General features: G+C 28.1%; 1 protein-coding gene across 1 annotated transcript in view; it reads left to right on the top strand.

Annotated features, from left to right (window-relative positions):
• The first annotated feature begins 8594 nt into the window (after positions 1–8594).
• The window catches only part of LOC107456645 (ectopic P-granules autophagy protein 5), a 172244-nt gene continuing 165764 nt past the window's right edge, over positions 8595–15074 (top strand). Inside the window, exons 1-3 of the mRNA XM_071187258.1 lie at positions 8595–8681; positions 8942–9009; positions 12029–12100. Coding sequence (XP_071043359.1) covers positions 8965–9009; positions 12029–12100 — 117 coding nt within the window. The 5' untranslated portion in view covers positions 8595–8681; positions 8942–8964. The remainder of the gene's footprint in view (positions 8682–8941; positions 9010–12028; positions 12101–15074) is intronic.

The raw sequence follows: 15074 nt of genomic DNA, 5'->3' as shown, positions 1-15074 counted from the left end.
ATAGAACCGCTAACTATGCTATCAACGCAACGACACAACAACCCAGAAATAAAAGTATTGCCAAATAAGCAATTTCTTAGAAAATTCGACAACAGTTTCTCTTATTTTGAAAATCAAAATCTAAATTATTCTAAACGTATTCCTTTAACTCCAGGATCAGTCTATATAATAGGTACCTTATGAATAATGATAAAATTTGACGGAACTTTTCTGGGTGGGTTTGCCAGTTTTTACTTACATTTATTGTATTAAAATCCAACATATATTGTAAATTTTTACCGTTAACGCCAACTGTCATTAGCTTTATGCAATTCTCCATCTATGGCCAGTCAGGGTCGACGAAAGGGGCGAACAAGGCGGATGGTCGCCCGGAGCACCTGGTTAGAGGGACGCCGAACGAGACCTAGATTTATTGCTTGCCTTCGTATGCCTGTTAAGGCAGAGGGGTGCGAGTGCGATTGTTCTTGTTTTCCAGTTTCGACATCTATGGCCAAGAATTCGACTTCTGCCACACCCATTATGTTTCGCCTGTTTATAGGGTGATCCCATTCATACATCCATTCACTCATACACAGGTCGTAATTTTGACCTAAATCAGAGAACGATCAATCTCCAATTCAGTATCCCCAGAGGTATTGATTTGTTATGGGAAAATGGAGGACTCTGCAACTCGACAAATTTAACGTGCATCAGTCACCATTTTACTACTGTCTTCGGCCGGCGGAGTTCGAACCCGCGAACTCTCGGACATGGGCCCAGAGCCCTACCGACCAGGCTATCCCGTCCCGACCTAGACATATATTTTATAAATTACAAGTTTTTTCTTTTTTTAGAAATGTTATTTGTTTGAAAAATATATTGATAGTTTTTTTTAATCATATATTCTTAGATTAACTTTCTTTATCGTTAGAGTTCTTTACTAAAGATGAAAAGAAAAATGTGCAGAATAAAAGTTCTTTTTTGACAATTAAGTATCCCATTTTCCAGACATTTCCAGTTCCACTTCTCTTCTCTGAACCTTTCAACAAGCAAGGAATGAGGGGGGAATAGCTTTAAGTTTTATGTCTAAGAATAACATTGCTTTAAGATCAGCGAAGAAGCATTTTAACAGCAAGTAAAAGTATTAGCAGAGGTGAATTTATTTATGGGCAAGAGGGAAATAGTTTATAAATTCATAAAATTTTTTGTAAACTTACAAACAGTCAACGACAGCAATTTTTCATTTTTTAAAATAATTTTTAACAAAATTGCGACATAATGAATGCAAATAGCTTTAAAAAATCATTTAAGTGGGTAAAGTTAAAATAAATAGACCACCCAAAATAACTTTTGATCTAATGATCGGATCCCCATGTTCTAGAACTCAATCTTAATAGTTCAAGGGGGTGACCTCAGATATGTCAGTAAATTAGTGCTGACGATATTTTAAGCTGCGAAATCAAACACAAAAACGTACTTTTTTTGAATAAACATATCTTTTTACAATGGATTCAGATTTTTGATCCCAACAATATAGGGGATAAGCCGTAATCTGAAAAATATGGTCCCAATTATTTGGACTGGAGAGCGATCCAAAGTTTGGACCTCTTAATGCTAGTTATATATTTTCTATGCAAATTTTAAAAAAAATTTCACACAATTAAAAAATTCGTTTATCCAAAGAGAATTCCATGCAAAATATAAGTTTTAGTAAATATTTACTATTTTTTATTATATTATTTAATAAGAGTCAAAAAAATTTTTAATTTTAAAATTTTCGACATCTTCTTAAAGAATATAATTTTACGTGGCAAAATATAAAATTTAAACGAAACCGGTCGAAGAGTATCTGAGGAATTAAATTTTTTTTAAAAAATCGTATTTTTAAAATTAGATATATTTCCAAAATTGAGGCTAAAAATCTGAATATATCGAAATAAAAAGGTATGTTTATTCAAAGAAAGTTTATTTTTGTATTTGATTTCGTAACTTAAAATATAGTCTGCACTAATTAATTGGCATATTTGAAGTCACCCCCTTGAACTATTAAGATTCAGTCCTAGAACTTATAAAAGATTCAATCACAAGGTCAAAAGTTATTCAGGGTGGTCCATTTATTTTTCTGCGAACTGTGCGTAAATAATATATTTGAGTACCTTCAATTAATACTTATCAGTTAAGTCTCAACTCTAGATTCTCAATGTGGATGGTGTTTTCCACACTAGGGAATGCTGCAAGCTCCGTACCGCGTATACTTCCGGGTTATTGTTTCCGGTGTATTTTAAAGCCATTTGGCTCACAACGTGATCATTGTGTTTTGAGATTCCTTCAAACGTGGTATTTGATTAATTATAACATGTGTTTACAATGGTAAAGGTGCTAACACTAACGTAAGATGGTGCACAGCTTGTAACAAGAACAAACAGTAATAAACGAATGGAAAGAGGCCAAATCAGGACTGCCAAAAAAACAAGTTATTCAAAATCTAGCAACCATGTCACCTTTTTTAACAATATATCTATAAATAACTAAAGCAAATTTTCACTTTAAACTCACCAGAATTTCTTAATAACATTAATATCTTACGAAATACGGCAGATTTGAGATCAGAAATCAGACTGTATCTAATTTACTTCTTTTACTGAAAACAAAATTATCTATTTGAAAATATCGCTTCGCAGCATAAGTTGTAGTAAGCAGTTGCAAACTTTCTAAAAAAGCAGTTAAAACTTTCTTTCTTCTTCTTCTTTCGTTTAAAAATTTAAATATAACTGGTTGTCATGCCATTTTAATTACCAATTCAATAAATATTGCAATATAATTGACAATTTGAATAAATTTTAAGACTGATTTTAACTTTTCATCGTAAAGGCTCATTTACTTGGTTACGCTTCTTTTAGTTCTTGAACAGTGCCATTAAGCTCAATTTTTCATTAAAATGTATTGCTTAATGTTTCAGATCCGTGTATTCTTTTAACTAAAAGAAATCTATAACAGTTAAAGTTCGTTTCGTTAGGGCAAATAAAAAACTTACAATTGAATTTCATTGGTTCATAATTAACAATGGCAAATAAGTGCGGAGTTTGATTGTGACAAAGTTATTAATTTAATTTATTAGTCATTATTAGCATTTTTTTAGCATATGTTCTACTAAACATTTTAATAACAAATTCCCCTTACGAAAAAATCGAGGTATTTTTGAGGTATAAATGAGGTATTTTTCCAAGGTATAAAGGAGGTTGTTGTTTAAATACGTCGTTAAGTTGAAAAGGGTCCAAATAAATACCTCAAAATTAACCTCAAATATACATCCAGGGGTATATATATATCAACCTGAGGTGTTTAATTTTACATCTGTGGAGAGATAGATATTTACTTCTCTAATTAAGGGGTTTCATTTTCAACCTTAGGTTATTACTTATCAACCTGAAGTACATTTTTTTACACTTGTTGAAGTATTTATTCAACAACCTAAGATGTTTCATTTAGCACCATCGATTACCTCAAGTGTATTTCTTGACAGTTGGAAATGTAATTTTTTACTAACATGAGGTGTATTATGCTCGACCTCAGGTATCTAATTTTATGCTTGTAAAGGTATTTATTTATCAACTTAAGATGGGCCGTTTTGCACTTCAGGATATTATAAATCAACCTCAAATGTATTTTTTGGCACTTAAAGGTAATTTTTTATTAACATGAGGTGTTTCTTGTTCTACCTTTGGTTATTATTTCGTAATCTCGAGTATATATTTTTTTTGTATTTTTAAAAGTATTAATTTATCAACCTAAGATACGACATTTCACAATTCAGGCTTATATAGCTCAACGTAAAGCTGTTTTTTAATTCTTGCGAAGGTAATAATTCCCAAACGTGAAGTATTATACGATCCACTTAGTTTATTAATTTTTAACCTATAAAAACATTATATTATCAAAAAAAATAATGCCTATCTTTACATTTTTTCACTAGTAGAGATCTTCAATTATCAACCTAAAGTTTTCAATATTACACCTTCGGCAGTACTTGCTTATTTTGTTTAGCTTTAAAAGAAAGCTTCAAATACTTAATTCTTCTATAATTTTAATAGATGTAACTAAATATTCTTGAAATGACACTTATCCGAATTCTACAGTTAAAAAAATTATTTGTGGGAACTCATATTTTTATAAGATAGTTGTCTAATGTGCTTGAATTTTTAAAGTCATAAAACTGCAAATTCACACAATTTTAGTCAGCTGAAATTCAAAATACTTCTATTTAAAATTAAAATTGAATTTTTTTTTACAAACTAACAAAATTAATTTAAATATTGATTCCGCCTACCTGTTGGAACCTGGAGGTATTGGAATCTAAAATAAGAAAAAAAATATAAATTAGTAATAAAGTCATATTTGCAATAACAGTGGCAGATTTTAAAATATTAGAAATTGCTTTTTTCATGATTTAAATTAACTGGATGAAATTAATTTTCTTTTCTGATAAATGGCATTCCACTACTGTCATTTCTATTCATTTCTCGTAGATAAAAGCGCGACAGTACCTGTCACGCTTTTAGCTACGAAATAAATACACACGAAATAAAATACACAGCCACGAAATAAAATACACCGAAGAAAGTACTACCATTAACAACCTTTACAAATGTTCATACATATAATTCCAATCTTAGGAAATTTTAACACTTTTTATTTTCCCATAATTGAACCTACATCTTTCATTATGATACTTGTAAGTTTGATAATTAGATTTTCTTTCTTTTTTTCTTACAAATCCTTAAACTCTAGTCTATATTTTTAAACTTTTTACCAGACTTCATGAAATTAATAAGCAATTAGTTTTTGACGCTGATTTTAAAAAGGCCTTAATTTTTGACGTTGATTCTAAAAAGGACTTTGGTTTTTGTCAATCACATCAGAGTTTCTTAAAAAATAGGTATTTTAATACTTTAATCAATGAAATCAAGAATCAACATTCGTTTTACAACATAAAATTTTAAAGTTATGTACCAATTATTATAAATTTTTTACACTCAATCGAATAAAACTTATCACAAGCTGATAGAAACATTTGTTTTAAAGTTGAGAGCAATTTAATGTGAGGGAAATGTCTAAGAGACAACGATTTGAAATAATTCTTTTAAAAGAAATTGAGTAAAATATTTCCTATGTAACTTATAATACCGAGGGGAATAAAACTAATCGTTAGTTGCAACAAACATTTCTTTAAATATAAAAACATATCCCAGAGGATATGAAATTCAAAAAAAAAAAAAAAAAAAAAAAGTTATNAAAAAAAAAAAAAAAAAAAAAAAAAAAAAAAAAAAAAATGCATATAACTTTCAAACAATAAATATTTTTATTTGCAATTGATTTTTTTTCAATTCAGCATTAAAACTACATAAGAATCATTATACTGACTTAAGTCAGTATAATGATTTCTAAAAAATTTCATTATTTAGAAATCATTCTAAAAAATTTCAGATTATTTCTAAAAAATTTCAGATATCTAAAATTCGGTAATTTTTTATGTAAAGAGCCATAAGTAGCCTCATAAAAAAATGCTCATGACTTTGAAACAAATTGTCAGGTAAACTTGAAATCGGGTATTACTTAGTTCTGCTTAATATTCTAATGAGTAATAACTAAGGCCCGGATTTTGATGACATTTGCATTTTTTTGCATTTTTTGCATTTTTGGACATTTTTTGTCTTTTAGAGCACTTTTTTAGATTTATAGGGCCTTTTTCTTGAAATTTTGGGGCGTATTTTGCATTTAAATGCATTTTTTAAGGTTTTCTGTTAATTTTTTACAATTTTTATTATTTTTTATCAATTTTCATTATTACACTGGCTTCCAAACAATAAAGAAAATCTATAGGATATTAACAGGTGAAGCAACATCTTTTCAATTGAAGAAGAATTGTCAGTAAGTAAGACCGTCTTTTTCAAGTACGCACCTATAACATCAGTAGACGTTGAAAGAAGTTTTTGCAGGAATGAAAATTTACTTTCAGACAAGAGACGCTCGTTTACATTTCAAATTATCAAAAAACATTTAATAATCCAATGTAATTCTGATATTTAGTAATATTATGAGATGGAAGTTGTTATATCCATTAAAGTTTCTATACAAAATAAAAATATTTTGGTGTCAATATATTTTCCTTTTTTTTGTTATTTTAGGATACAAAACATATTTTTCAAACTTTAATGAGCGTAGAACAAGTATTGCATTGCTTTATATCTTTTAAATGACTCATAATAATTTTAAAGAGCAAAACATTTTTTTAATTCAATATTTTTACTTTATTTAAGGCATTTTTTGCGCAATTTTTGCATTTTTAAGGGCATTTTTTGCCCTTCTTAAGGGCATTTTTTGCACTTTTTAAGGGCATTAGTTGAGATTTTTTAGGTCATCAAAATCCGGGCTCTAGTAATAGCAATCTGCTTAGTGAATAATTAACAAGGGTAAATTGCAATAAAAAGAAGAAAAAAAATAATAAATAACATGTAGTGAAAAATAATAGTTCTGAGTTCAAGCGTGAAAAAGTGAGCTAGTAAAGTTACTAGTTTTCAATTATCAAATATCAGGCGAACTATTGTCTTAAACAAATACATAAATTCAGTAGTTTATTATGAGAGATTAGTTTTTCATTTTGGTATAAATTCAGAACTATTTTCGAGAGTAAGGCTGGGCAGTAGCTTGCTAGCCACTTCTTTCTCGTTGCTGCACATGTTCTATTTACAGCCGGGGCCTCCCTGGCCGAGCGGTATCACCGGTTCAAACGCTCTGTTAAGCGTGGAGGTAGCGGGTTCGAATCCCGCCGTAACCCTGGATGTATTCTTTGTGATGTCTTTCTCTGAATTGTTCTATCTGTACTGTCTACTTGACAATGACTTATAAGCCTATATTGAGCACACAAGTCAGCAAATGTATGTAATTTCAATAAAATCAATCAATCAATATTTACAGCCTAGGTCATCTCAGCAATGTCAGGGAACTACTTGTGGATAAGCTCTGTAAATATATACATATTTTACAAAAAAATAACAAGTTAATCAGATTTAAAATGCAGTGTTATTATACATATTTTCACTCATGAACAACAATATAAACTTTGCATATACATACAGATATCCAAGCAAACGATCAGCATACTGTAGTAGTAGAATTTCAAAGCAAAATTACTATTTTTAAATCTTTCAATTTTCATGATTTATTTATAAGAGAAATTATGAACATTTTATTAAATTAATCGGATTGCATACTGCCACGCTAAAACATATACATTTGAGCAAAATAAAAAAATAGTTATATTTGAATAAATGGCAAACAATAAAACATACTGTGCGTAATCCACTGTAACGATTCACAAGTAACGTTACCCTAAGCAGCGACGAGAAATTTTCCGATTTTTCTCTTTATTGCTAAGCCTACAATAATAGCCTCAAAGAATATCCTCCGACTATAATTATTTAAAACCAGGAAGTGTCTTTAAACAAAAATAATAAAATGTAAGTTTGAAAATTGAAGCATATTTGATTAAAAGTGATAAAACGAAACTAATAAATGTCAAACACACTTATCGAATTTCACATATTCCTTCGATTGTCAACACACACGCCATTCGCCGTCTCGCACGGAACTCTGGGAAGTGAGGTAGTTAATATGAAGTGCAATTTAAACAACCTCAAAATAAGCTAAGGTATAAACAAAATGACTTCATACACCTCAATAAATACCTGACTTCCTTTAGTTGAAATAAGGTAAATTTTTTTCTACCTCAACAATACCTCTTTTGTTATAAATGTCAAAAAAATAACCTGTAAAATTACTCCCTCTATCTAGTTGATATGATGTGAATTTAAAACAACCTCAAAACAAGCTTAGGTATAAATAAAATGACTTCATATACCTCGATAAATACCTCACTCTCTTTAGTTTAAATAAGGTAAACTTTTTTATATCTCATAAAAACCTCTTTTGTTACAAGTGTAAAAAAAAAATAAATATATTAAAAAAAAACTACCTGGTACACCGTAAAAATCACTTCCTCAATCTAGCTTATATGAACTGAATTTAAAGCAACTTATAAGCTCAAAATGAACATAGGTAAAAATATACTGACTTCATACACCTCAATAAATACCTCATTCTCTTTAGTTGAAATATGATAAATTTTTTTATACCTTATATATACCTTTATTGTTATAAGTATCAGAAAAACAACCTGTGTACCTTAAAATTCACATCATCAGTCTGGTTGATTTGAAGTGAATTTTAAAAAACCTCAAAATGAACTGAAGTGTATTTAAAACAACCTCGTACGCCTCAATTACAACTTTTACGAGGTGTAAATTTTAGGTTTGTTTTCTCAGCAACCTCAAATATACCTAAAAACAACTAAACAGGGTATAATCCTGTCTCAAAATAACAGGTTCAAAATAACGGGGTCCTCCCTTAACAGGGTACGACCCTGTTAAAGGAGTCAATTGTGACGCAATGCTAATTCCATCAATTTGATCACCCTTTTCGTTTTACTAAGCGCCATCTATAAGCATGCATTTGTCTCTCGGCTAGTCTATGCTCGTAAATACAGATTCAGATTTAATTCTTGAGTGTATGGCAACTACTGAAAAGGGAAAACGGAAAATTACCTTTGTTTTGTAAACATTCTGATCAAATGTGAGATGTGCTGCGTAAGTCGTATTGCGGCTCACTCTTTTATTATCCTGTCTGTTTGAATCAAATTATCCGTCCAAATTTTAAATTTTTGCTTAAATTATTCAAATTTATGTCATAAAAAATTTAGAATCCAATATTTCCCTTATGAAATATATTTATTTTCTCAATTTCCTCACTTTATTGTCAATTATAATAAAAATGACATTAAATATTACCTTTAAACGGGTTTAATGTTAAATTCTTATAAGTAAGAAGAAGTCTTATTTTTATTTAGGTTGTCTTATTTTTGAAATAAATATGGAAATGGTGAAAGAAGCACCCAAGGCTAAGAAGAATAAAAAGGTATTAATTAGATTTATAGAGTTGAATAAAAAATATTTGTACTAACTTACAGCTATTTTATTCCATGTTAAGATACTGTTTGATTAAAAAAAAAAATTTTTTTTTCTGCTCGCGTGTATTACTAAAGGAAGTAAAAGTTTCCGTTTAGGTTTGTCTATATCTGACGAATTTCATCATGTCTTACATCAACTCTATTATGAAGGTAAAGAAGTATTCGTATAACATATATATTTTAACATTTCTTTATTCTTTTCAAATTAAATTAAGATGAGACTGCAAAACAATAAGCTTGTTTTATTACAAAAATTTAAAGAAAGATCTGTATGCTCTAACTTTGAAGTTATTCTTTTGGCTGCGAAATTTGTGGGGATCTGATATTTATTTACGCCTATTACCCGAGGATATTTCCGTATCATATTTGCCACACCAACTACAATCGCCAAGGTGCCAAATTGATTTTAAATGGAAATTTTTGATTTTAAAAAAATTAACATTAATCGTCCCACCTTTCCCTTTCGAAGAAAACTGGAGAGATTCTTGCTATAACTAGAATTCTAATAGTAATGAAGTTAGAAATTTAAACTAGTTAAGTAGGGAATTGTGACAATGTTGGAAAATATTGTCTGTTGGGTAAAATAGGGGAAATTTGAATACTAGATAAATAGTGCTTTTTAAAGTAAATAATAAATCTTACAACTGTTATTTAGAATGTTATAGATGCTTTACTTGGTACTTATATCTATATTTTATACAATATCTTGTTTCTTACATAATTTTCATCATTTTCACCAACAGCTCTTACTTTATCGTTACTTCTAAATAAGGCTTCAGGCAGGTTGTATACAATTTGCTGTTGTCTAAAATATTTCCCTTTGATATTGTGATTATAAACCATGCATGTTACATGCAGACAGTTTATTTTAGTTACTGTCAATTGTGATCCATGTAAAACTTGTCATTATTTAAGATGTTCCCAAGTTCTGTCAATCATTGTTAATTTCTTTTTGGCAGATGTTGTCCAGGTTTTTGAAATCATGTGGTTTTTCTCTACAATGATGACTTGCAAAATGTGTAAAAGGGAGAAATATGTAATTTTATTTTTTTAAAGGGAAATAATATCACCTGCGATAATGGTATATGTATTCTTTCATGTATAAAAAGTGTATAGGATAAAAAAAAATTTCCTTTCTTTAAATTTTAAAAATGTTACTTTTGTGCAGGGTTCGTTGATTTAAATCAGCTTGATTTAAATCACAATTTAAATCATGATTTAAATAAAATGATTTTTTTAAAAAAAATCATTGATTTAAATCAACTGAATTATATCAATTTTAAAATCAATATATATATATTGATTTTAAAAGTTAAAATAACAGTGTTTTAAATTATTGATACATTTATTATTTTCTTTTCTTAGTTTTAAAATTTATTTTATATAAATTGCTGCGTTAATTAATTTTAGTTAACGAAATTACTTTCTTTCTTGGTGTGTGTTAAATTCCAACACATTTGAAATTACATTTTTTAAAAATCTTTTAATTCTTGAGATTGAAAGTACACATTTAATGCTGACTTGCATAGCTGTAGAAAGTAATTAATAGACATGAATTTTGAAAAAAGAAATTCAAATCTTAATTAAAATTCTACCTTTTGATTGAAACAGCATGGAATTAAAATCTACATTATATTTCATTGGTTGAAAATGTATATTTCAAAAGTTTGAGGTTATATTAAAAAGAAATTACCCTAATATGCCAAAAATAGGAAGAAAAAAAAGGCTAATGAATACAGATATTTTTTCCTGATATAGCGTCATTCTTCCCTTTCAAAGTCTATTTGAGGCAGTAGAGTTATAAACTGGTAACTGGTATTTTTTTCTCACAATATGTTTACAGTATCTTTGACATTATCAGATTTTCTATTTAGAAATTTTGTGAAAATAAATTCCGATGAGTGCATAGATTTTTAAAAATTTTTTTTTTGCTGATCTATTTTGATATAGAATCAAAAATGAATATTTTAATATAAAAATATATAGATTAAATATTTATTTATTTTTTGATGAATGACTACATTTATAAACACAATCTGTTACATTTATTTTGTCATATTAAAAATCAAGAGAGAAAAAAAACACAATTTTAAATTACAATTATGGTTTGCTAATTGAAACTTTAATTTAATAGTTAAAGAGTCTGTCCAAGCCAAATTTGCTACTGCTTAGGGTACCTTCACAAATTCAACTTTGGAAATCAACAAAGGAAAATACATTTTATTATTGTGTTTCGTAAGAAACGAATAAATCCATATTTTTATGTTGATTTTTTAATATTTTTAATTTTCAGAAATTATGTCTAAATTTTCACAAAATCAATACCTCTCAGAAAAACCTAGACAGACCACTTTAATTAAATTCTCTATTTCATCTAGTCTTCATATTTCAATTATGCATTTGTTTCAAAATGGCTGCTATCATTCAAAGCTATGTATTGTAATGTAAAATTATATTAGTAAGTTAGATCTTCTAAAATATTCTTATATTATTTTATTATTAAGTTAATTTTGATTAAACATTTATAAAGTATTTTTAATCATAAATTAAAGTTCTTACAATGTGTTTGAATAAAAATCAAGAAAATCATGAACCCTGCTTTTGTGTAATAAATGATAGTGTATTATTCATCTATGTAAAAAATACTTAAGGAATTATATTAAGAAAAAATAATTTTGCCTTTTTTTCTTAGGTAAAGCAAATTGCACTTTATTTAGTTAGTCATTCCAATCTATGTCCTGATATTTTTTTTGGAAAAATTTCTTGATATTTTATCCCTATGAGGTCTTAATATGTAGACTTTATTAAAACTTCTCATGATTTTAATTTGTGTAAGAACTTATACAAAGATATTTTTTCATTTCAATGCCACTAGGGCAATGATTTTTTCCAAGTGTTCATGTTCGAAACTGATTCAAAAGTAAAGGCTGATAAAATATTTTTATAATTATTGATTTTTTTTCTTAGAAATCTGATTTACCAAGAAAGAAAGTTGAAGCAGTTAATTCTCCAGCAACATTGACTGTGTCTTTTTCGCAAGTGAGTTTTTAGATTTACCTTAAAAATAATTAATGCATTTATAGACGTCTAAGATAGGGACATGTATTATTGTCATGAAAAAATATGCATTGCATATTTTATATCATTTTAGAATTATTTATTTAATCATTTCGTAATAAAATTAAGCATTAATATAACCAGTAATCTTTTTATTATTCAACGATGACATGAAAACGGAAACTAACTATTTTAAAAGATTCCCTCTATTATATTTGCATAAAATTCGGGAACTGTTCTTTGAGTGCTAAAATGTTTTATCTTTAATTAAAAGTCATTATTTCTAACATCTTCTCCGCCAACGCATTTGAATACATAAAGCTTAGATAAAAGGTTTTGGCACTCATTCATAACAATTATCTATCCAAACCATAAAACCAAACCTGAACCATTTGTTGTTTTTTTGTTTTTATTATAGAGCATCATTTTAACGGAATGTTTCTGATAGACTTATTTCTTTCTTTATTATCACTTTTTTCCTGCTTGGTAAGACATATAATAGTGATTTTCAAAGTTTAAATCATATTTTAAAAACAATTATTTTCTGTCCTTCTCTTTAGCTTTCTTTATTTTATTAATTTTTCTTATCATTTTTATTATGACTAAGTATTTTTTAACAAGCGTCAGTCTTTTATCCAAATTTTTTTTCTAAAAATACGATATTTTGAAAAAGTTAAATTGAGAATTTTATCTTCAAATTTTTAATTTAAAAATTACGAATGATTTTTGTTTTATTTTCTACCTAGCTTTTTCTTTTTTAAAAAACTTCCGTTTTTATCAAATTTTTTATTATGATGCAGCAATTACAGTGTTTTCATCTCAGAAAAAAAGTGGGTGAGAATTTCTCACCCTTTCTCAAAAACAGGGTGAGATTTCAAAAAGTTAAGTGAGATTTCAAAAATTAAAAAAAAAAAAAACAACAAAGAGACTTGAAAAAAAAATCATTTCTTTAATTATAATGCATTTTTAACATCTTCTAATTTTTAAAACACTGAATATTTTTGCTGCATCATCGTATGGAAAATGTTCTACATCTACTTTTTCATCAGCTATTCTCATTAGGTTGCTCAAATACGTATTTGTTTCGTTTTGATCGTTTCTACCCACATTTGTTTCATTTTCATTTGTCCGTTTCGGAGCAGAAGATATTAGCTTTATAAGGTATTTGTCCATCTTACATTAACGAGCAAGAAATTTGAATGTCTTACATGAAGAAACCTTACCTACGGTAAACACGTGGTTGCAGAGAAATGCGCTCTGAAAGAGGTTCCGTGGTTCGGAAGGATGGTGTTCTGTTGTTCTTAAAGGTTCTGAACAATACTGGTAAATAGGGAAGCTAGATAATGGGGCAGATGTTGAAAATAATAAAAGATCCAGGAAGAAAAGTGAAACGGATTTTATTCTATATGGCGCAAATGAGAAATTTCTATCAAAATGCGAGAAATTCGCGAATTTTGAAATTGGTTTATAAAATGAGCGAATTTCTCGCGGTAATCATTTTTTAATGCGAGAATATAAAAAAATATGCGAGATTCTCGCGTTCTCGCGCTGTAGTGAAAACACTGAATTAAGTCAATTTTCATAATTTTTTTCCTAAGAAAGATGATGATTGGAAAACTGAGATGTTCAGCTTAAAAATTTTCGTTCAAAAATTAAGATTGATTTTTATTTTTTCTATTTTGCTTTTGTGCATATTTTTAATTTTTCTCTGTGCATTTTTAAGGTAACAAGACATTTTTAAAAAGAGTTTCTATAAGAATCTCTTTTAACATTTTAAGATGCTATACTTCCCAGAAAATATTATTTTTACCATTTAAGTTTTGTTTAAGAATTAGGAGGAATTTTTTTACTATTTCACTTTTTTTTAGCTTTACAAATTTAAATTTTTTTTAAATGGGTGTTAGTCTATTTTTTATTTATTTTAAATATTTCTAATGGAAAACTATTTTAGTTATTTTCCTTTTACCCCATACCAATAATATAACTAAGTTTTGATTATTTTTCAATAATGACTAAACTTATTTAAGTACCTCGTGGTAGAATCATGGCGACATTGTTGCAGAATGTTACAAAGTTCTTGGAAAAAGGCAAAAAGATTTTTCATTTTTGCCGATTCAGAATTTAAATTTAAAAAAAAAAACAATTTTTTCTGTCGAATTATATTCCGAAGACCCCTTTCTCACGTAACAAAGGAAAGCTCGCGATTTTTCTATTCTCATTTAAGAATTTTTTTAAAAAAATTCGGCGATGAGTGGCTGGCTCCAGCACAGGGTTTGAAAAAACCCGGGTATTTTAGAAAACCTCCAACCCGCCTGGGTTTTATTGAAAAAACCTGGGGAAAATTGGGTTTTATATGAAAAAACCCGGAGAAATCTGGGTTTTTTCATTTAGTGCTCATAAACTTTAAGTTTTACTGTGTAAATATTTTTTTTTATTAATAATATGTCATATTATATTTATTAAACATATATATATATATATATATACAGTACAGAACCCATTATCCGGATTTCAGAAAACCGGAAAACCAAAAAACCGGAACGAAATTCACTGAATTTTCCCGCAATTTAAAAAAAAATTTTTTTTTCCTCATAAGATTTTAGGATTTTCTTTTCTTTTAGGAAAGATGTTTACCTTACTATCATTTTGGAAATAATCATTAGTGAATTACTTCGTTTTTTCTTCGTTTTAAGATTATTAGTTATCCGGAATAGCGATGGTCCCGATCGTTCCGGATAATCGGTTCCCTTCTGTATTAACTGAAAATAGTTTTTTTTTCCTTGCATCAAAATCTATGCGTTAAGAGAAAATGTTGTGCTAATTTTATTGTACAGGTAAATTAGGTTTTACTTTTCAGATTTTTCAAATGGAATAACTGTTATTTTTAAACTTCTATTTTTCTGCTTTTTGATCTATGTGACGATAACAATTCTAATGTATATACATATTTCTCATA

This window comes from Parasteatoda tepidariorum, chromosome X1 (assembly GCF_043381705.1).
Source record: "Parasteatoda tepidariorum isolate YZ-2023 chromosome X1, CAS_Ptep_4.0, whole genome shotgun sequence".
NCBI classification, from domain to species: Eukaryota; Metazoa; Arthropoda; class Arachnida; order Araneae; family Theridiidae; genus Parasteatoda; species Parasteatoda tepidariorum.
Note: the sequence above shows the minus strand (reverse complement) of the source record. Positions and strands in the feature narration are given on the sequence as shown.